The sequence below is a fragment of the Triturus cristatus genome, chromosome 11 (genome assembly GCF_964204655.1).
Source record: "Triturus cristatus chromosome 11, aTriCri1.1, whole genome shotgun sequence".
NCBI lineage: Eukaryota > Metazoa > Chordata > Amphibia > Caudata > Salamandridae > Triturus > Triturus cristatus.
This window is the reverse complement of record NC_140594.1, coordinates 605,294,953-605,318,690: the sequence shown is the minus strand read 5'-3', so window position 1 is coordinate 605,318,690 and position 23,738 is coordinate 605,294,953. Positions and strand designations below refer to the sequence as shown.

The window sequence follows — 23,738 nt, the reverse complement described above, 5'->3', positions numbered from 1 at the left end:
AGCTTTTTCTACTTGACATTAAAAGTTTCTCTTGGGGGGGAGGAGCCAAGATGGCGACCGGAGCAGACGCCTGAGCGCCCGGCTCCGTCGGCCCTTGGCCTCGGACTATCATCCTGATTCCTATCCTTGCTGATTTTCGAGGTGCAACGTGTGCGACGACGCGCTGACCGCGCCGCCGCTTTCCTGGAGCCTGAGCCCGCCCGGATGCCGGAGCTCTTGTTGCCTTTGTTCTCCGCACTGGACCCCTGCTCTATTGTGGCCTTGGCCGGCCCCCTGGAAGCTCCGCAGTCACTGGACCCGCCGGCGCAAACCTGAGCCCCGCGGCCCCGATCCCGCCTCACACCGCGGACTGTCGCCGGATGAGCCGGGGGAGAGACGCCCGGACACCTCCTGCACCTTGTACCTGACGGGCTGGAGCCATAGGGTAAGCCCCGGTGTGGCGGGTCTCCGGCCCCGCTCTGTGGACCGCGCTGTGGAAGGCTGCAGATCCCCTTCTTCTATTGCCTAGTCGGCTGCAAAGAGAGTCCGAGGGAGGGGAAGCGACTGTTGACTTTCACCTGTGGCGGCGCAGACCTGAGGGGAATTGCCTCCTTGTTACGACCCCCCCCTGGCCACTGTACCGTTCAGCGGTAAAACATGGCGTTGATCGCCTGCTCGCTGCTGGGGGGTGATGCTCCGGTCTCGCCCGCTGCCCGACTCGCCCTCCCTCTACCAGACTCCAGCTCCACAGTGCCGTCCCGGATTGATGCCGAGGTGGGGGCGCAGCTTCCGCTGACATGCGGCTCCGTTCTGGCTGCCCTGCGGGACCTTCGTCTGCAATTGTGTGTTGGCTTGCAAACGCTGAGTGAGCGGTTCGACTCCATACTGTCGGCTGCGGGTCGTGAGCGCCCCGTTTGTTATCAACAAGACGTGGGTCTGCCAGTGCTTCTGTCCTCTTGCGGGGACGCAACGACCGTGTATAACCGTGCTACACTGGTGTCTGCATCTGGCTTTCCCGGTATCCAGGATCAATCGATCTCCTGCTCAATTGCGGATACTTTGTTTCCCTGTTCAGTGCTGCCTGCCTCATCGCGTCTACAAGAGTATCCAGCTGAGCGACACCCGACGTCCTCGAGGAACCGTTCACAGTGGCCTACGGCCTCTTCTATGTGGAACTCCTGCACTTTACAGGCCAGGTCTGGATTTTATATGGTGCACAAGGGGACCTCAATGGATGATCGGCGGCCATTTTGTGACTCTACTTCTCCATCTTTTCCCAAGCGGCCATATTGTCTTTGTCTGTACGGGATGCGGGGCCTTCATGTGGGGGCTGGTCTAATCTTAAGCCCGCGATCGGGCCAGGGCTAGATTGATTTCTATCACAATGGTTTCACGGATGGGCTGGACTGGGACTGGAATTGTTTGCATATGTTGTGCGCACTCGTCGCGATTTGTCAGCCTCCCTTTAACTTGTTATGACACGTTATCTCCACGCGACCGCTTTTGGGTGTAGTGGGTTCTCAGTGTGTGGAGGCGTAGCTGGCCGGTGGTTTCGGGCGCTCCGAGATTACGTGGGCTCCTCCCCGCCTTCTTCTTTGTTTTCTTATTTTCTTTACTCTATTCCTACTTTCTCTCTTGTCTATATTTCGGGTTCATTGGGCGACAGGCACTATGCTGGGGGGGGGGCAGGCCGTAGCCTCCGCATTGGTGTAGGGTGGGGAGGTAATTTACTGTTTCTTTTAGTTCTATGGGCCTTTTTCTTCTATGTCTCTGCGCTACACTTGTTTCGATTCGGGGTCCGGGTGTGGGGTGGATTGAGTGGGGGCGGCTTTTGAGGGGTGCGTATTTACTCATGTGATTATCCTGTTATATAACTGCATCGCCTCACTGTCTGCGATTTTCTATGGCCGTTTTACTGATGCTGCTGCTCTCCCGTGTGATGAAGCCATCTTGCGGACTCGAATCTCCTTGGTGCTATCCTCTACTGACTTTTTCTTCGATAAAATTATTTTTGAAAACCTTAAAATTAACCTTCCCTTCTCCTTCCCCTGGTGTCAAGGATCTCTCCAGTGTATGACTCCTGAATCGTTGCCAATCTTGACCATTGATGCACAGGGGATGTAATGTTTGTCTCAGTGCTTAACCGTATTGTGGCCGGCCTGGTGGTTGTAGGCCCGTATTTGTTCTTTTAATATGCACAAATAAAGGTTTTTAAAAAAAAAACAAAAAAAAAAAAAAAGTTTCTCTTGGGGGACCAACTTGGCAGACCTCATGATTAACCCATCTTCTATGGACAGCTTCTCTGATACCTTACAATAAGGCTGGACACTTGGATCCAAAGATTTTTTCTATAGGCCAACCCTCCATGATGCACTTAGATATGAACTTAAAATCTTCACCCTCACCATTGGCAACTTTCCATTCCACTTCAGAAAAAAGGACCAACCTTTTTAACGTCCACAGCAGCAATCGGACAGCATTCATTGTCACAATTAACACACTCCTGGCCATTCTCTTTGATAGGAAACCTTGACAAAAAGTCTGCTCTGATATTTCTTCCCCTCAAAATGTGGATCACATCAAAATGTAATCGGGGTAACCTTGATGCAAACCAAGCCAATCTTGGTGTGCTGCTTTTGACATTAGTACCACTGATAATAGACCTCAGAGTCTTGTTATCAGTTTGAAGAGCAAAATGCCTTCCCCACAGATAACATTTCAATTTTTCAATGGCCCACCAGCAAGCTAAGAGTTCCTTTTTTTTCAATCACTGAATAATGGATTCGGCATCACGGAGAACCCTGGAGGCAAATCCAATGGTGAATTCTTCACCCCTAACTTCTGCGATAATAAGGCAACCAAACCCAAATTGATGGCATCAACTGTCATACACCATTTGAGGGTAGGATCATATGGTTCGAGAACTTCAACACTTGACAATTGATGTTTGACACCTTAAATGCTGCTGCACAGTCTGCACCATAATAGAAATATACTCTGGCAGGAAGTAAATTAGAAATGGGTCTGATTCTGGATGCAAAATAGTAATAAACACTGAATAAAATTCACAAAGCCCCAGGAAATACTCAACCCCTACCTTATCCACAGGAGGAGGTGTCTCGATAATAGCATTGGTCAATCCAGGTTTAGGCCGAACACCGTCACTGGAAATTACATGCCCCAAATATTCAACTAAATCCTTTAAGAATTCACATTTGTTCCTCCTCAAGACCAGTCCACAATCACTGAAGATTGTGAATACATGTTTGAGAATGGCATCGTGCTTTATACGATCAAGGGCATGTATCAACACATCATCTTGAAAATTGACAGGTTGGCGATGCCTTTAAGCATAGTAGACATAACCTGTTGGAACATCAAGGCCGCTGAAGGGAAATCGAACAGCATACGGCAGTATTGATAAGTACTCCATGGGGAAACAAACACCTTCAAATGATGTGATTCTGACTCCAGTTCTACCTGTGCTGATGCAAAATCCAATTTAGTAAAATACTTTTCCCCAGAAATTGTTGATAAAATGTTATTAATCTTGGAGGGAGGGTGCAAATCAACCCAGATCTCTCTATTGAGTGCCTGAAGATCGACACACACTCCCAACCCCTCCTTTTTTTCCAAGCCAGTACTAAAGGAGAAAGCCACAGTGAGGATTCCATGGGCTTGATGACACCTTTTTTACACAAACCTTTGAGTTATTTTTCAAAAAAATCCCTGATGCTAAAAGGTACCCCCCTCAATTTGTGTTTAATGGGTGTGGCATTTTCTTTTGTTCTTATCTTCTGTTTGAACCCTTTTAGTGAAATGGGTTAAGTAGGTTCCTAGGTGAATGCAACAGTTTATTCGATCTGAATCCTTTCTGTGTGTTGATAGTATTCATCGAACATGTACCAGTTGAAGCTGCTTTCTCTGTTGCAGTTTGTTTGTTATAAAGAGCAAACTGAGATTTTGGATAATCTCGCAGGGAGATTATCCTCTGTTACCCTTCCAGCTTGTTGGAAGTTGAGGGGGGCAACTTCAGTAGTATATTCCACAAATTGCATGTCAGTTGAATCTCCTACCAATCCCTCAAAGCCAAAGTTTGTTTCCTATTTTCCAGGCTTACTCCAGTAGAGTTGGGAGTGACTCTTAATTCAGTTCTGGGATGTTATTTCTAGTTACTTGCATTTGCTTCTCTGAACTTCTTCCTTCAGCTCAGTTGACAGAGAGCGAGAGTTTTAGCGGTACAGGGTGGTTCTGAGATGCTGGCCTGGGTACATGCTTGAAGCTTCCATTTCTTCAGCTCACTCTTTATGGTGGAGGCAGATTTGAATTGTGTCCTTCAGTGGAATCAACTGATGAACACTGTGGCCATAGTTACTAGATGCAAGCGTATTGCCTCACGACTTTTAATAGGAGACTGGCAAAGTACTTTACATTTCTTCAAGTTCATGTCTTCAACACCACAGTCCTTGCCATCCTGTCCAATCAAATCCCAGGGAAAGTTATATCCTTGTTTAAGTGTGGGGCATAAACAGATATGGCATTTGGGATTATTTGCCATATTAGGGGGGGAAGATTCCAGGGGCCATACTATACATACAGTGCATTTCTCTTGATTGTGCCGGGTACACCTTTTAAAATGTGTGCCTGGTGCATTCAAGGAAAATGCGCCATGTTAGGGTGATTGTGCTGCCCCCAGGGCAGCACATTCATGTTAAAAATGGGACGGCTGCTTTGAAGCCACTTTGTGTTTTTACACTGCAGATGGCACCCGCCTGCACTTTTAAAGGGGATTAGCGATCCCCTTGCGGGCAGGTGCAGTGAGTAACTGCACCCGCCTGCAAGTTGAAGTCTGGGGGTCAGTGCCCCTCCTGAGGGCTTATTTGCCTCTGAACTCGCATCTGTAATATGGCGCGGGCGCAGAGGCAAAGGGATTCCCTCATTTGCATGAGACCAAACTCCCATGCAAATGAGGGAACGCCCTTTGAAGAAGCGCTGGCGCTGTATGTGTTACAGAAGGGAACGCACAAGCGTCTGCGGCCCCTTTTTTAATACCAGAGTGTCCTGGGGGTGCGCAAAGCGGGCTCAAACTCCTGTTGCATCCCCAGGGCACTTCAATAATGCGGCCACAGGTGTGCTTTAATAGTAAATGTTGACTAAATTAATAATATTAGAATGTATTTATAAATATTTTGCAGGTAAATTCTAAGGACAAGGGCCATGTCTCCAAGATAACAATTTAATTGGTAAGGATAGTGAGGAGAAAAAGTTAAGCTCGGAATAAAGAATATTATCAGTAAGTGATCAGGATCTTCCTCCTTGCTGGAGAGATTTGTCAGAAGCATTTTTTCTGGGTAACTGACAGAAAAAATAAACCTTCAGAAATGGCTGCCGTATATTTTACGTTCTAAATGTAAAGTCAATTCGTTAGCCAACTTTATCCGTGTGTGTGGGAAGATTGGAGCTTGATTAAGTACCAGTCTTAATTTTCTCTCCGTTGGTTATTTGTCATTGTATTAATTTTGGGATTATCTGTATAACTTGTGGAGCAAAAAACATTTACTTGTACGAGAGACAGAGAGAGAGGGGATGACTGGTGAGGGGGGGGGGAGCAAAAAGAGATGGATAAAGGAATGAAGAAGTATACCACAAGTGGGAAGGAAAGTATGGAAGTGGGCGGCAGAAAGAAATGGGGAGAAGGAATTAACAATGTGAATTCCCTTTAGGCTGAGTATCGATGGAAAGTCACGTTAGTAAACTGGTGAGTTCGATACGGTTGCTATTGTTGAACTAACACTTAAAGATAACAATTCGGCGGTGATGTCATCCCATATGAACATATACCTTCCTGCAAGGACTGCTTTTCTTATTTGCACAGAACATAATCTCTGAAAGAAAAAAAACACAGGACTCTGTTTTGGACATGTTTGGTTTTTCGCGTTCATTCTGCAAGACACAACGCCTAGATAGAGACCTCAATGCGCGCCTAAGAGTCTGTCTCGGGGGTGCAGCTTGGGCTGGTCACCCATCTCCGTCGCGTGAAGCGTTCACCCGAGTGCAGCCCTCGCCTGACCACATCGGCGTTCAGTTCACTCAGTGCCCTTGGGCGCGCAGTGGCTGTGGCATTAGCTGGAGGATGCTGTAAGCACGTTATCCGCAGACACATGATCCTCTCAGGGAGCTAAGAAGCGCTAAGACGCTGCTGCTCGACAACTGTCGCATCGCCCTGTCCTCAGCGTGGAGCATCACAGGCGACCGACAGCATGAGGACTCTCCTGGCTTCCATCATCGTCGCCTCCCTGGCTGTGGGCAGTAAGTGCTGTGTTCAGGAAATAATGTTGTTATAGCTCTGAGTGAAATGCGCACTTAATCAGCGAATACCAGCCTCATAGGAAAACAAGCATTGGAAATGCGAATAGACCTCGCTTTTGGAAACCGATTGACTTTGTCAATGCATTTTAGTAATGCTGTGCAGCATCAGCCCAAAAGAAAAAAAACACAATAACATGACGATGGAGTCTTTTCGTAGGAGCTCGGAGGCTTGATAACATTTTGTAATTGTAAACTGTATTTATATAGCGCTTACTACCTCTGACCAGGCATTGAAGCGCTTTGCCTGAGTAGCACACTGCTCCAGAAACCAAGATTAGAGGATAAAAATTGAGAAGCAATCCTTTTTTTCTTTTCTTTGCGCATTAGTTGTTAGATTCGTGCTCTTGATTTCTTGTGTGTTTAGAATAGGGAGACACTGATGGAATGGATTTGAAAGGGGAAGTAATACGTTGTATTTGCAAGTAGTGCTTGTGTGTGCTTGTTAGTTGGGTGGCATGGGCACACAGGAGGGGGAAGGTTGAGAAGGATGTCTGAGGGTTCATAGTAGTCAAAAAGTTTCAGGATGCGTCAGAGAGACTAAGATCGGAAAGGAAGATTTTCTTTTTAAAAAAAAATATATCGGTGATGACTTGTGGTTACTCTAGGTATACATATGCGCATCCCGACGATAGACACGCACTCTGAGGCAGTAATGTGGACTGTGAAGCACTTTGTAACCTTCCGACCCCTCCGGATAAAATAAAAGTAAATTACTGCTTGCTTTGATCCACCACAGGAAATGTAGGCGCAGCACACTGTGTAACGTCACACGCACGTCACTGCTTATTTGGAACTTTCAACACTTTGGTTCAGCAGTGCTATGCCGTTCGCGATTCATGCTCCACTATGGCTCTGAAACATAAATGTGACGCTACTCTACTTATAGGTAATAGAGAGAGTGTGTGGGTTGTGCGTGTATATATATATCTACACACACACACACACACACAGTCTCTGTACTTACTTCAATATTCTGACAAGTCACCAGCCTTAAGAAAGTTACAAGTATCCCCAGCAGTAGAGCACGAACGTATGTAGGAAGCTGGCTCTGTATATACTATACAAAAGTAAAGTATAGTGTGCACAGAGTCCAGAGGATCCCCAAAGGTAGGCAGAGGTAAAATTAGACAATACTTTACTCTCTCTTTGAGGTAGTGTGGGCGAGCAGTCTCACCTTAAAAGAGGGTAGTGTTAAGCATTCATTGTACACGCTCAGGCAAGAAATGATGTCACACGCTCAAAGACTGAACTCAGACCAATTTGTTTGTATAAAAAAATATTATTTAGTTGTATTTTATTTCTAGAACCAAGCCAGGCCTAGTGCAGGTATGTGTAATATTACTTTGCAAGAATAAATGCGGTTGAATGCAATTGGATTGGTTACAGGTAAGTCACTTGTTCATCAACAATTGAAATTACCTTTCAGTTACCATTGAAATCACTTTTTAGGTTACTTTTCAGATCATTTTTTAAGTTACTTTTTCTACTCCATGTGATATGCCTACATATCACACTGGGACACTTCCCAAATAAAAGGCAAGTAGATCAGTTTTTGTAAGTACCAGTTTCCACACTTAAAACATTTTCCACAGAAAAACAAGCAATGCAAATCTATGGGAGGTAATGAAGTTATCTGTTTACAGGTAAGTACTTGGTTTAGGGAGTTGGTTTTCTGGGGTTAGAAAAAGGGTTCCCCCAGAATTAAGGATGCACTCCAAGAGCATCCTCAGCTGCACTAGGGGGGCCATGTGCAGAGTGCTGAGGCCCAATGTTACCCAATGGGGGATAGGAGGCCTCCGGTTGGTGGCTGCTCACGAGCAGGCCACAAGGTTGAGGGAGCAAAGCTCCTGGACTTAAGCTCAGGGAAAAGGGGGGGGGGGGGGGTTCAAGTTAGCACACAAGGTGCACTCACAGCAGCAGAGGGGCGGCCAGGTGCAGTGGGGTGATTTGGTGTCGGGTGCCCTGTTGTTTTCAATGGGCTTTGCCAGTTTGGGATTTTGACTGCTGGCTCGGTCCAGGAAGTATTCCAGGACGAACCAACAACTGGGCAGGTAAATTAAAGGGCTCAGAGACGTGGGTGCATCGCAGGTCTTCTTCTCCAGGGCGCAGGGCGGCCGGATGCACGGGTGCCTTTTGAGGTTGGATTTCACCTTACTGGGTCACTCCGTGTAGAGGCTGCAGGTGACGTTGAGGAGTCCTGGAAGGGGTCAACCCACAGTGGACTCTGACTCTGGAGCACTGGGGGACCTTGCTGGGATCGGTAGGCCACTCAGACTCTGGCCATAGGTGTCGGGTGCAGTGGTGGTTCCAGGCATCAGGTTTCTTGTCTTCAGCAGGCTCAGAGTCTTGCTTTGGTGATTCTTTTGAGCAGAGCTGCTGTTCACTGGACATCCGGTCTTTGTTGAAGGCAGTCAGTCCTCCCAGGGTTTCTGGAAGTCGCTGTCTACAAGGCAAGGTGACATTTGGAGCAGGATCTCTGGAAACTGCAGACATGCCAGTAGGGCTGGGGCCAAGCCAGTTCTTCTCTGCAGTCTCCTCTGCTGGGTGTCTTCTTTCGTCCTTCTTCCTCATAGGTTGCGGGAATCTGTCTTCTTCGTTCAGGGCTGCCATCTAAATACTGTATTTAGGGGTCATTTTAGGGGTTTTGAGGTCAATAGCCAATGGGCTACTGACCTTAGGGTGACTACACTCTTGGTGTGCTCACCCCATGTGGGGAAGTGGGCACAATCCCTAATCCTGATTGGAGAGTGCCTGCCATCTGCAAGATGGCAGGCACTGAAGAGTGGGCTTCACCTTGCCTCCCCCACCTGAGGTGGGCACATCTTCTGGGCTACTCTATTTTTTTCCGCCTGTCTTCCCACCAAAAAGGGGGTGAGACAGGAAGGGGGTCTGCTCCTGATATCAGGAGAGGCTGGGGGTCATGTTACAAAGGCAGCAAGGCCTTTGAAGCTCCCCTGCCATAGATATCTCTTACTGACCTGGGGGGAGGGGGTTGTGAATACCTCTGCCCAGGAAAGGCTTTGTTTCTGGGTCCACGGAGCAAAGGCTCCCATCCCAGGGTCCATAAACATATATCGTGGTGGAAGGCTGGTGTATGCCAGTCAGGGAACCCACCAGAGGCAGGTCGTTTTTCAGGGGGCATGTCTGAGATGTCCGCAGAGTGCATGTTATAATAAATCCCTGTTAGACCTGGTAACATTGGCGTGGGTCTCCCCAGCATTTTTTGCCTTTGCCTCCTGTGTTTTTGCTGTATGTTTTTCTGGTCTAGATGCTTTGGGCACTTTGTCACTGCTGTTCAGTGCCCAAGTGCTCCCTTTGTAAAGTGCTGTTATGTATTAGTGATTTCATGATTGGCATATTTGATTTACTTGTCAGACCCTAGTATAGTGCACTGTGTGTGCCCAGGGCCTGTAAATAAAATGCTGCTAGTGGGCTGCAGCACTGATTGTGCCACCCACAAAAATAGCCTGTAAAATGTAACTCTGGCCTGCCATTGCAGAGCCCGTTTGCAGTTTGGGACTGCCATGTCGACTTGGCAAGTGCACACACTTGCCAGTCCCTAAACCTTCCCTTTTCTACATATTAGTCACCCCTAAGGTAGGCCCAAGGTATCCCTGTGGGAAGGGTGCATTGTATGTGAAAGGTAGGACATGCCCTGATGTGTGTGGCATGTCCTGATAGTGAAATACTGCCAATTTAGTTTTTCACTATTGCAAGGCTACCTGTTCCCATAGGACAGAATGGGGAGTTTGTTTATAACATCTTATAAACATAACTGGCCCTAGGAACCAGGTGGAAAAATCAAGTTTAGTATGCCTGAACTCGTAAGGGTGATATTTTTTACATTCTGTGTTTGAAAATACCACTTTTAGAAAGTAGGTCTTTTCTTGCCTAACCATCCAGTGTGCCTCTGTTAGGTTTGTGTATTGCACGTCTGGCTTGTGGATGACAGAGGCTTGAGAGGGGCAGCGGCTCCAAAAGTCTGATGAGTCAGGGCTGGGCTGAATAGACCTGGGCTGCTTTCGAGTAGGGGGAGGAGATTTCCTTTCACCTGAATGGGCCTGGTCTGCCTTAAACAATGTTGTCGCCACCTCCTGCCAGCAAGCTGCACCAGTGAGGACAGAACTGGTTTTGGCTGGGCAAAAACACTCTCTGCCTTCAGAGAACAAAGGATTTTTGTGTATAAAAAGAGGGGCCCATACCCCAGACTTTTAGATCACTTCTGGAAAATCAAGAGGAACCTTTGCCAAGGAGAAGAGCCGGATAAGTTGAGGAGGAATACTGCCCCTGTGCTGTTTGCTGTCTGGGGTTGGAGAAAAAGGACTTTGTTGTTTGCTTTGTCACCGGCTTCAAGAAAATATCTCCAAGGGCTTTAAACTGAGCTTGCCTCCTATTCTGAAGTTTCAGGGACACAAAGACTTCATCACCAGCTCCCCTGAATTTCCTTGCTGGGAATTCCAACCTGCAAAGAGGTGCCTGCTGCTGTTTAGAACCTCTGGAGACTGTTTGTCGCTGGGAGCTAGAAAATCGCCGCAACTTAGAAGAAGCATGTCGCATCTGCACCGGTTTCTGATGCATCGCTGAAGAAACCGTCGCAGCACCTGCCGGGGCTCAAGAAATCGCTGCATGACGCAGCGGGTGCAATGATCTCCGAAGTCCGAGATCACCGCACCGATCCTGACGCAAGCCTGCTGTGCGGCTGCATGAAACCACGCATTGTACCGGATCGATGCATCGCATTGAGGTGCCAAGACTGTCGCATGGTTGGGGGATGCATCACCTCCCCACGCAGTAAGAAACCGACGCATCACCTCCTCTCCGGTAAGGAACTGACGCATCACCTCCCCTGCGCTGCAGTAAGGAATCAACACATCACCTTCCTTGTGGCCATTTTGTTTGTTTTGCATGACGCATCTAAGGTACTTTGTGAGAAAACTGTTGCATTTACAACTTGCATTGAACTGAACTATTTCTACCATTAAAGTAATATTTGTAATACTGTATTGTGGATTTTTGTCGTTTGGTCTTGTTTTGGTGTAGCTAAAGATTACTTATTTCTCTAAACTGGTGTGGTGTCCATTTGTAGTGTTTCAACTGTATGACTGTATGTGTTCATAAATGCTTTACCAAGATTAGCCAGTCTGCATGTGCCAAGCTACCAAGGGGGTGAGCAGGGGTTATTTTAGGAGTGTGTCCCCCCTTATGCTGACTGGAAGCAAGGGTCCCTATTTGGACAAAGATACCACCTATGCCAACTAGAGACTCCAATTTCTAACAATCCCACACTGGCATCAGTGTGGGTTTGTTGTGCTGAGAAGTTTGATACCAAACTTCCCAGAATTCAGTAAAGCCATTATGGTGCTGTGGGGTTCGTAATGACAACCTCCCAGACCATATAATCTTTATGGCTTTACTGCACTCACAATGTCAAAGAATGGACTTAGACACTGTAGGGATACAGTGCTCATGCAACTGTACCCTCACCAGTGGTATAGTGCACCCAGCTAGAGGGGTGTCTTACTTATCCCATGGGCAGTGGGTTGCAGACATGGCACACAGGTATGTGTGCCATGTCGACTCTTCACTTTTCTCTGCACCAAAACACGCAGCCTGCAATGGCAGTGTGTGTTTTACGGTACAGGACCTCTAAGGGTGGCACAATATGTGCTGCAGCCCTAGAGGCTTACCCGGTCACAATGCCTTTGGTACCCATGATACCTTTTACAAGGGACTTACGGGTGGCCTGAGAGGTGCTAATTGGAAATACAAAGGTACAGTTTTGGGAAAGAACACAGGCCCTGGGAACCTGATTGGCAGGGGTCCAGGGCACATCAAGTCAAAGTGCATCCGAAATATGGCAAAAAGTGGGTGAGGGTTACTGGAAACAGAAACCCAGCTTCCTACAATGTACACACAGTACACCAATATATAAATATATGTTTAAAATATTGTACATTGCATTAAAAGTTGTTTTGTTTATTGAAACGGGCGCGTTCCATTTAATCATGGGCTGGGGGTGGGGAGTGAGCATCTGTTTGCCAATCCAAAGTAATCTCATTGAATAAGTGCCTGTCCTGCATTGGGTTGCACGTGCAGTGCACATCTTTGCCAGTGTACTGTACGGCGCTAACTTCTTGTTCAGACCTGTACCATCGCCATCAAAGATGCGCACATTATGATCGGGCACATTGCCATACCGTGCTGCACAATCTGCATCTTCTAAGGGGGCTTCTGGGTGCTACAATACCCTCTAAGTAGTGCAGGGGTGGAGGGACGCCGTCCAGGTGCACCTCATCAGAGGACTATTCTGGGCTGGAGTGCTGTCTGGATACCATGAAGGGATATCTACTAGAAAATCAGTGGTGTTTGGTACTGGTGATATTTCATCCACATGAGAAGGATGAAATTCCTAGCGGACTCCAGGTTACAACCTCCGCAGAGGGGCATTTTTATCCACTGAGCGATCATGTGAAGTGAGAAGGTGGAGGGGGTGAACGGTGGAAGCTTGACACATTGTTCTAGGTTCAGAACCTGTTCTTTCCAGGAGGCTCCCAGATCACAGATGCAAACGCTTAACCCACCGAGATATTTTTGAGATATAGGGGTGTCAGAAACCCACGGAATAAGGAGAGTGGGCATGAGTCCTAGCAAATCTTTCTGGGTTTCATATGTGCACACATGCATCACAATACAAGCGCATGCCTTGGAAATGACACGGTTGACAATTGTTTTTAATTTGTCAATCCAACATGGATTGGTAAAAAAAAAAGAAATCAAATTCTGTAGGAAAGTAGGATCTGCTTCTATGGTTACCCCTACTTTTTGCCTGGAGCCAAGCTGTTATTGACTGGTCAGGACCCAAGTCTATCTGCTTTCTCCCTAAATTGTTATGTTCGTTACTTAGGTACATCCCAGATTGGATACTAGGGTACCCTTATAAGTCCCTGGTATATGGTACTAAGGTACCCAGGAGATAGATACCCCAGAGGTCCCCCATGGGCTGAAGCATGCATTATACCACCCATGGGAGCCCATTCAAAATGGAACTACAGGCCTGCCATTGCAGCCTGTGTAAGGTGGTGCTAGAACCACTTACTTGAGATATAGGTTTCCTATATTTAGGGTCACTGCACTTAAAACCTATAAGTCACCCCTATAGCAGGCCTTTAGAATCTTGAAGGCAAGGTGCTTGGTTCTAAGTGAGAGGGTGCCACTGCATGAGCAGGACACCTCTATAGCCTACGGAGTCCATTCTCCCAGGTTGTCAGTGAAGCAGCCATATACCATATAAAGGGGCACCGCATAATTACACGATGACCATCTCAAAACTGGCTGCAACGAATCCATTTATCTTTTGTATCAAACATGTTGGAATCTTACCCCCACACCGTAACCTGTGTGGGAGGTATGATTCAAAGCACTGGAAGAGCCCTCCGTTAGGCTCTCCATGTCCCCAGTACCAGTCTTCCAGACTCGGACAGCACAAAATGGTTGCTGCTGACCAGAGTCAAGATTCTGCCCTCCTGCCGCTGAGCCAAGCGTGTGCAGGAGAAGGCAGAACAATAGGCATCCTGTCACAGGGAGGTGTGACCACCTCCCAGACAAGATGTAGCGTATTGGGGCATGGTGGGTGTGCTTGCCAGCACCACTCAGTCTGCATGTGGGGCACATTTGGTGTATCCATGCTTAGTCCAGTTCAAACCAGCCCTGGGAGCCGTTGGCTCCCACTCTGGCGTGAAACAGGACAAAAGACCTCCCCCCTGTCCAGACCCTCCCCTGGGAGGGTCTCCTAAATCATCCCAACCCTTTCCTTAGGGTACTTAAGGGCTTACCTGTGAGTGGGTCCCTAAATTCGTCATGGGATAAGATTCAGATCAGACACCACCTCTCTTCTAATGTCTGGGCGCTCTGGACTTTGCTGGAATTTGCTTGGGCTCGACTCTGTCTCCCTTCCAGTCTGCTACAGGATACAGGAACTTTCCAAGGCCTGTGGGCATCAAAGACATCTGAAGGTATCTCCCTTTTAGTGAAGGAGTCATTCCCCTGCATTCGCAGGCACCGCAACTAAGTCGACCAATCTGCTGATCCTATGCTCCTCCCGACTCTGAAAGGTTCTGCAACACAGGTTGTGGTTTTCCACAGCTCCCGAGGCCTGCCCTGCCCTCTCACCCAGTTTGAAGCCAGTATCCCTATTGGAGGTTGCAATAAGCGAACCCCTGTGCACCGTGTCAACTTACAGTTGCAAAGCCTTGTTGACTTCCTTCCAAGAAGATCTTCTGGCTCCAAGTAGCCCAAACCTCGAACATCTCCTGTGACCAGAATCTTCAGCCACACCACATCGTGTGCATCGTGGCCTGCATCTTTTGGTGAGCGACTGTGGGTCAATTTGAGGGTCACCTTTGTTTTCCTTGGGCTCCTCTGATTGCTCGGGGTCTGTCTGCCCTAAGTCCCCTGCTTGTGGTGAGTCCCCTTGACCTTGCTGGGGACTTTGCTCCTTCTTCAGCTCCTGCGTTGTTTGCATTTGCCAAGGCATGTTCGTGCTTCCACCGGACACTGACCCCTCAGCACTCGACATCCTTCATAAGACAGCTCCTGCATGGCTTCTGGTCTTCCTCAGCATCGCCTGGTCCTCACAGCTGCAGAGTCAAGGTCCTCGTCAACTCTCCTGCAACACCCGACATTGGAGGGCATTTGTCTTCCAAGTCTCCTGGTCCCTCCTGAGTGACATAGACTCTGTCGCCTCTGTTTGCAGGTACATCTCATCCAGAATCCACCTTCGGATTCCACCGGACACTTTCCCCTCTTCCAGCAGCGGCACTTTCCTGAAGACCTCCATTGGATTCGACTGCGGTTTCCGATACCACTTCACACCTATGAACCCGGCTTCTCTGGTGTAGGTAACGTGAGTACCAGGGTATCTAAGGGTGGGGTGCCTCTCCAACCTTCTGTCTTCCATGGGGTTTCTTCAGGGTCCATTGTAAGGGTCCTTAATCTTTAAAAATCCCACCATGACTTACACGCAGACTTGTACCGAGCAAGCAGTCGTGTTCCCACACTGACACGCTCTCCGTGGGGTTCCTAGTCACTCACCTTGGGTGGTTCCTTAGGTCCCCAGAGCTTCTATGTCCACTCAACATTGTCAGAGTCGTCGTTCTTATACCACATTCTTAGTATACGGTTTGGTCGCCCACCCCCGGTCCACTGTGTATTATGTGCTATTTACTGTGTTTCTTTGCAAAGTATTGTGTGCATTGTGCATATCACCAGGTAGGAGATATTTGTATGTGTTAGAGAGTATTATATAAGAAATACATATTCGTATAAATACCTTGTGTGGTTATTTTTCACTTAATTATACTATAAGATTGCATTCTGGTAAAACAAGCTGCTTTACACTCCTTCAGGACTAAGCCTGAAGGCTACTCTCCACAGCTACCACTTAGAGAGCTTTCTGCGGTTGTCTAAGACCTCTTAAATCCCCATAAGGGTTGTCTGGAATGGTGCAAGTGGTCCACTTACATAAGTGTAAATCATATGCCAGGCCAGCTTCTCACAAATTCCAGGTAGGATGAAACGCTTTTTATACAGTTGAGCAGCCGTTGGCAAATGCTGCCATGCTCTCCTAAATAAATGAATAAAGGATCACGGGGTGCAGCAGATTAGTGGGTGAGAACAGTAGGAGGCTGGAAGCAGCAGGCAGTGTGCAAGGGGAAATAGTAAACTGAATAAAATAAAACTAGCAACAAAAAGCTCAAATTTGATGTTCTTATGCAAGACGGCTGAGGGGTATGAGAGCACAAAACTTGAGAGCAGACAAAGCAGGCACAGGAAGGGGAGAGGGAGGGTGAGCAAAGACCAAAGCAAAGGGGTCCAGCATGGAGGAAGAAGGGCGATCCAGTCAGAGACCAACAGAGAGAAATTAGTGAATCACCTCAGTGCATGGATCTTAAACAAATAGTCAAGTACGATTTAAATTAATCTACCCGTTAAATGCAAATGTTGAAAATCAAATAAGCTAATTTAAATGTTTTTATTTGGCGAGCACAAAATACAAAAGCAACAATCAAATAAAACAGTCTGTGCCAATTACATAACCAGACAAGAAGGGCCGGCTCCTGCAGGAACTCCAGGGTTTAAACAAACAGCCGGGATTGTTGCCATGGAAACAAGTAGCTGCTCATTAACAATGCATGCACATGAATTAAAACAATAAAATAGACGAAAGTGCACAGCCTTCCACGGCTCTTGCTGTGTGCACAATGAGCGGGCAGCAGAGTACGTTCTTGATTCCCCTCTAGGGCAGCCAGAGTTTGATTCACATGCAGCACTGCTTACCACCTGCATAGCCTCCAGGCCTCAGGACACGTCTCTCAGGCAAGCTTCAATGTGCCAACTGTGTGGGGTTGCTATGATAAAAGACAAGAGCAACACCGGGACAGGAACAAAACAAATCTACTCACTTTGAAGTCAGACAAAGAAAAAAGGCTCTGACATCTGATCTCTATCTTTGATCCCACAGCAAATGTAAGGAGATAAGAGCAAGATTTACAGGCCAATTTACAGAGGAGCTCGGTGCATAACACAAGCACTTCTGTGAACTGCTCTTGGACAAAGAAGAAAGTAGTTTGCAAAACACATGCTAAAATGATGACTAGTGTATTGATATAGTACTTGATCCCTGCTCTCGGGGAGGGGTAAACACAGAAAGAGGAAAAACGCATGCATGCCATGGACAAATGGGGAGAAAGATTATGAGAGTGACGATGGAGTCAGCAAATGGGAAGCCTATGAGCGGGCTGAAGCCCACATAGAATAAACAACATGTTTCAAAGAGGCAGCACAAGCGCTGTCTAGCCGAGACCTAAAAGGGGGAGTGTAAGAGGGGGTTGAGGGGACACCCTTCCCCGGAACGTAAGGACCAGGATACAGTAGTAAGGTAAGACTTTTATTGAACGGTGTTTCAATTTAAGGAAAGAATCAGACCACCAATGCAACAGTCTAGGAGGAAGACGGAGTACTCGAATCTCTCAATAGTCCTGTCTGGTCGTTCTTGGTCACAGCTCGGTACTCTTCTGGCTTGAGGCTGACAAGGGCCCAGAGGTGTCTCTCGGATAGAAAGAAAACAAAACCCGGGGTTATATCCAATGTCGGGATTCCCGATGGTGAAAGGAGGGGGAGGGGAAGTGACGGGATCACCAGGGAACCGTAACCGTGCAACAATATGGTTGTGCAGGGGAGGTGTGCTCTTTTGACAATGGGAAAAGCCCACCCAAGCGCCCTTTGACTACCGTCACCCACCCCTACCGCTTCCCTCCCTGTGAGAAAACGAGTCCCCTTAATCGGGCTCGTACCTTGTGGTGCCACACTTCTCCAGAAGTGTGGCGGGGCGGAGCGTGGTCTCGTTGGCCTCCTGGCTTTTTCGTCTCCTGGGACGCCAACGTCTCCGGATCGTCTCTCCTCGCCTGCTCCGACGGCTCTGCTCCGAATACCTTCGTTTCCTGGTTCACGAACACTGTTGCAACTGCTTCGTCCGGCTTCTCCTCTCGGGGCTGTGTCGCCCCGTGTTCGTCCTGACGTCGTTCTTTCAATGGCAACAGGACATCTGATTGGAGGACGGCCGGTGATGTCAGAGGCGGCGTCTCCTCCTCCGGGAATGGCCTGTCCTTCTTAAAGGGACCACGGCTGTCCTGCAAGCGGGGCGGAAACGAACAGGAATGAAAGTCCTCCCCCGGCTCGTGGCAGGCAGGGACCCCCTGACACATCCCTCCCCCGAGATTTCCCCGATCGGGGGAAAAGGGGAATCGAGACAAATAATCCGCATTCCCCTGCTCCAGTCTCTTCCGATGCCGAACCTCGATCTGAAAGGGTTGCAGAGCCAAGAACCATCGAAGAATGCGATCATTGTGACCCCGGTTCCTTTGTAGCCATGTTAACGGGGCATGGTCCGTATACAAAATAAATGGTCGTCCCTCCAGGTAATACCTGAGTTTGTCCACTCCCCAACGAACTGCCAAGCACTCTTTTTCGATAGTGGAGTAAGCCACTTCCCTGGGGAACAGTTTACGACTGATGAAGAGTATCGGCCTTTCCGATCCCTCTGAATCCTCCTGGGATAGGACCGCCCCAATACCCACCCCTGAGGCATCCGTCTGCAGGATAAAGGGTTTCGAGAAATCAGGGGAGATCAACACGGGTGCAGTGGTGAGGATGGTTTTCAAGGCCTCAAATGCACGAGTCTCTCTGGGAGTAGGAGCAGGTAGTCTAGGTGACGACTGAGTTTTCTTTAAAAGGTCTGTAAGAGGGCCAGCCAAGTCAGCAAATTGAGCAATAAACCTCCTATAATAGCCCACTAGGCCCAGAAAAGCTTGTAGGTCTCTTTTGGTCTTGGGATAGGGAACTTCAAGGATAGCCTTGACTTTTTCGAGCTGTGGTTCTATCCTACCATTTCCCAAGACGTATCCTAGATACTTCACCTTTCTGAAGGCTACTCTAGTCTTTTTAGCATTTATGTGAAAGCCTGTTGTTCTTAAACTGCTGAGTATGTTTTTCAGATGTGTTATATGGTCCTTCCACGTTTTACTGTAGACGACAATATCGTCTAAGTACGCAGAAGAATAGAGAGTATGGGACGACAATACCGTATCCATGGCTCTTCGAAACGTTGCCGGAGCACCGTGCAGTCCAAATGGTAGGACTGTGAACTGATAATGGCCAGAGGGGGTAGAGAAAGCGGTTTTCTCTTGATCCGCAGGGTTAAGGGGAATCTGCCAATACCCCTTGGTGAGGTCTATAGTGGTGATATAACGAGCCTCCCCAAGGCGTTCTAGCAATTCGTCTACCCTAGGAAGGGGGTATGCATCTTGTTTGGACACCCTATTCACTGCTCTGAAGTCGATACAAAATCGAATACTGCCGTCCGGTTTGGGGACGAGGACAACTGGAGAACACCAGTTGCTGCGGGAGGGTACTATCACACCAGAGCGTAACATTTGATTCACCTCTTCTTGGAAGGCCTGCCTCCTAGCTTCGGGGACACGGTAGGGTTTTTGTTTGACCACCGTCCCCGGAGACGTAGGGATGGAGTGCATTGCTATGTTGGTTTTCCCTGGCTGATCAGAAAAGACGTCTGCATACTGAAGGAGAAGGGCTAGTATTTCTTCCCGTTGGTCCAGGGATAGGTCAGAGTCGATAGGGGTGTCGTACACGGTATGTTCGGCTAAGGTAAGAGAATTGACCGCTTGAGGAGGTGTTCCCAGCCATTTTTTCAACAAGTTTATATGGCACATTTGTGTTTTGTTACCTTGGACTTGTAAGATGTATGTGGTTTTACTGATTTTCCTAACAATTTTAAAAGGGCCCTTCCATTCTTTCCTCATTTTATGTGTTGACGAGGGTAGCAGAACCAAGGCCCACTCCCCAACATCCATCTCTCTCCACTTCTTGCCTCTGTCATAAAACGTTTTTTGTTTTGTCTGGGCTATGGCTAGGTGCTCATGTGCCATAGTCCTCAGTTTGTGTAACCGGGTTTGGAGCTGTCGGGTGTAATCTAGCAAGGCTTCTGCTTCTTGTACCCCTTCCTTTTCCCAGCTTTCTTTTGTTATTTCCAATAGGGTTCTTGGGGTTCTGCCAAACAACAACTGGAAAGGAGATGTGCCTAAGCTGGCTTGTTTTTGGCTCCTAAGGACAAAAAGAGCCAATGGTAATAGTTGGTCCCAATTTTTACCATCCCCAGAGAGGAGCTTCTTCAGGGTGAGTTTTAAGCTACCATTATACCTTTCGACCAAACCATCCGTCTGGGGATGTGTAGGAGAGTAGGGTCTGCTTTCTATGTTCACCCCCACTCTTTGCTTTTGCTTTACTGGTTTTCGACTTAGATGTGGCTGTGGGCCTGCTAATCAGACCCACAGCCCTGCTGTTCTCTCTCTAAATTAATACTATGTACTTTAGGTGCATAACCCATTTGGATAGGATCACCTTATAGACCCCTGTACAGTGTACCCTAGGTACCCAGGGCATAGGTGTACCCTAGGCCTACCAGGGGCTGCAGCATGTATTATGCCACCCCTGGCCTGGCCTTCCATTTTTGACACAACTGGCTGATCACTCAGCTGGGGCAAGGTCGTGTAATCACCCCTTGCTTAGGTGTAGTATTCCTATACCTAACCTACATATAGACACATGTGTACCTATCAGCCACTCCTATGGCAGGCCTTAACAATCCTGGAGGCAGAGTGCTTGGTAACATGTGAGATGGTGCTCTAGCATGAGCTGAGCCTGTCTGCAGCTTTCGGAACCTTGTCCTTATAGCTGTTCTATGATATAGCCTACCATATACTCTTAAAGTGCCTTATAATCTTAGACGGTTATGGTAACTATGGTTTGGCTTTATCGAAACATGTCGTGTAAGGTGTCTAACACTGTGGAATAATACCCCCATGCCATTTCTGGACATGAGAATATTATTCCCCCCTTCTAGAGGGAAAGACATGTTAAAATCATACTTCAACTGTTAGCCTCTGACCAAAGCCTCAGCATCACAAAACGGATGCTGCTGCCACGACACAAGTCTGACCTCCTGCAGCTGGGAGTGATCCCAGCCAGGGAGGCCTGGACAATAGGTTTCCTGCTTGGGGAGGTGCTAGCACCTCCCCAGACAGCCTTTAGTGTATTGGGGCAGGGTGGGCTGAAAGGAATGAGACATGCCTGGGGCACACAAGGTGTTCCTTGCATAGTCCAGTTCAAACCGGCGCTGGGGCACTCCAGCCCCAGCTCTGGCGCGAAACTGGACAAAGGGAAGTGGGTGTAACCACCCCCTCCCAGGTCCCACCCATAAGGCGTGACCTAGCAGGTATCCCAGCCCCCCAGATTAGTATAAGAGTGGGAGTTGGGCCTCAAGACTTTAGATTATCCTGAACCTGCAAAACTGAAGAGAAACTCTGGACCTTCGACATTCGACGAAAGAAGAAGACTGAAGAATCTCCCTTGTAGCCAAGGAGTGGCTACCCTGTGCAAACAGGCACCATCAAGAGACTACCCTTTGCTTTGCCCACGTTCTACGAGGAACCGACTGCAGAGCCCGACCAGAGCCTTGACTTCCAGACTTCTCCGACCCTGATCCACATCTACAGCAGAGCTGAGATCCGTGGAGGCGACGAGCGACGTGGGACCGGCTACCTGGAAAAAGTGGCTAGTAACTTACAGCGCAGCTTCTGAGGTACCCTCGAAGTTGTGCACCGGGGATTGAGAAGCCCCAACCCCAAGCACCATCTGCACCGAAGATCAGCCCCCCACACTCCACGAGTCCTGCGTGGGGCCCTTCAGCATTTTCCTGCTTGCCGCGTCTGTCCGGTTGCTTGCCCGCTGGCTAGTGGCCTTTGTGACGACGCACCCTGAAATCTTCTGCGCTGGTTTGGCTCCTCCAGACTGGCTCCCGCTTCTCTGCAAAGAAGAAGCACCCCAGACCTTCCTGGTCTGCACCAGAAGCAAGTCCTTCGTTCTTCGTGGGTTCCGCTTGCCAAGGCTTGGTGAGTCCTAGTCCAACTTCGACGCCGCCGACAGCAAGAGCCTTCGTGGGACAGCTCGCCTCCTGGTCCTGGTCGTCCTCGACACTTCCTGGTCCTCCTGGCTGCAGCGACAAGCTTCACCTTCACCTGCAATCTTCACGACATCGCCTGGTTCCTTCCTGGTTCCACGTGGTCACTGGCTAGTGACCTTGACTCTGTCCCTTCTGCTTGCAGGTCTCCTCTCTTCTTGATCCCAGCCTTGGGATCCACCGGACACTCTTCACTGACTGCCTGTCAGCATCTTTCTTCAGGCATCCATAGGAGTCGACGACGAAAACGACGCATCTTCACCCCTATGCACCCGCAGCCTGTGGGCTAGGTAACTTGGGTACTCCGGTGCTCATCAGGATAGTGACTATCCTAGTGTCTAGTTTTCAAGTCTCAACTTCCTAGCTACTCCGGAAGTGTCCTAAATCTACCGTTTTCTAAACTGTACTATTGCTATTGACTTTTACGCATTACGCGTGAGTGTTTCCACTCTGCACACGAATCCCGTGGGCCTCCCACTTCCTAACTAACGCTAGTGTAGTGTAGCCCCAGCGATTCCCTAGGCCTAGGCCTACTCTATTTCCGTGACAGTGGTTCTTATACCACTTACTTAGTATATGGTTTGCGTGGCCCCTAGGGCCTAACTGTATTACTTACCTGTGTGACTTAATGTATGCTTAAATAAGACTGTGTTGTACTTACCTCTAATCTCATAAAGAGTGCTGAGGGTTTGACTAGAATAAATACACTTTATTTTATATATATATCTGTTGTGGTGTCCTTTCATTTGGTATTCAAGGGATTATATATGGTATCACAGCTGGCTTCACATGCCATTCAGAGTTTAGCCTAAGACTGCTCTTGTCCATGCTACCACTGGGATAGCTGGTCTATAAGGTTGACTTTACAACCAATCACCATAAGGGTATTTGGACTGATATAAGGTGTACACTAGAACTAGTGACATCATACATCAGGCCAACTTCTCACATTGGTGAGCAGCGGTTGGGATCTGAGCTTGCTGTTGTAATACCATTGTAATCTTGAGATACTAAATTGAAAGATCACACAGATATTGTCTAGGTACATATAACATAGATTATAATACTTAAGTCCTACTGGACTTTGTAGTTATAGGTTGAAGGGAGTAACACACCCTGACTACAACTACTAGAGAGGTTTAGTAGATACAACTAGTGTAGGTAGGTGCACACACCACACCCTCACTAGATCATGTCTCTGAGAGGAGATCAAGTAGATGCTCCCTCAGGAGGATCAGGTCTGCAAAAGAACCCCTCTAGATATGATACCTTAACATTCCAGGAGATGAGACACTTGTGTACCTCCAGAGGAATAAAACAGGGTGCAAACCCTACCCTCCTTCAGTTAAGACAACTCCTAGAGGAGTATGACATTATTAGGGCATCTCAGGCAGGTACCCTAGGTACAGAGGAGGGTCTACCCACCACAGAGGAGTCAGAGGAGACTTCAGATGAAGAGGTAGACAGCCAGGGCCAAGTAGGAAGACTTAGCCAGGCTAACCTAAGCTTACATGGAAGTTTGCATGGGGTCCCCCCTTACAGACCCCCAAGTAGGCTTACACAGAGAAGCAGGAGGGACAGATCCCCTTCAAGGGAATCCATCCACTCCCATGTCTCTAACATCTCTAATGCTTCCTCTCACAGGGGAATGACTTCCCCTGAGAGAAAGGAGCATGAAGCCAGAATGAGGGAAGCTAATCTGGGGATTCAGAGGGAAGAACTTGCCCTTGCCAAAGAGAAGCTTGCTCTGGCTAGAGAACAAAAGTTGAGTGGGTCAGAACCCACTGGTGGCAGCAAT

At 48.2% G+C, this 23,738-nt stretch overlaps 1 protein-coding gene across 3 annotated transcripts in view; it reads left to right on the top strand.

Annotated features, from left to right (window-relative positions):
- The first annotated feature begins 6,169 nt into the window (after positions 1-6,169).
- The window catches only part of LOC146785151 (uncharacterized), a 129,976-nt gene continuing 112,407 nt past the window's right edge, over positions 6,170-23,738 (top strand). For 2 of the 3 annotated variants that reach the window (XR_014970540.1, XM_085633907.1), the window contains exon 1: positions 6,193-6,288. Coding sequence is in view for 2 of the 3 variants with exons in the window: in XM_085633907.1 (XP_085490033.1) it covers positions 6,240-6,288 (49 nt within the window). In the remaining variant the exon portion in view is untranslated. Of the gene's footprint in view, positions 6,289-23,738 lie in introns of all 3 variants that reach the window. The other variant, XM_085633908.1, reaches the window with a different exon arrangement.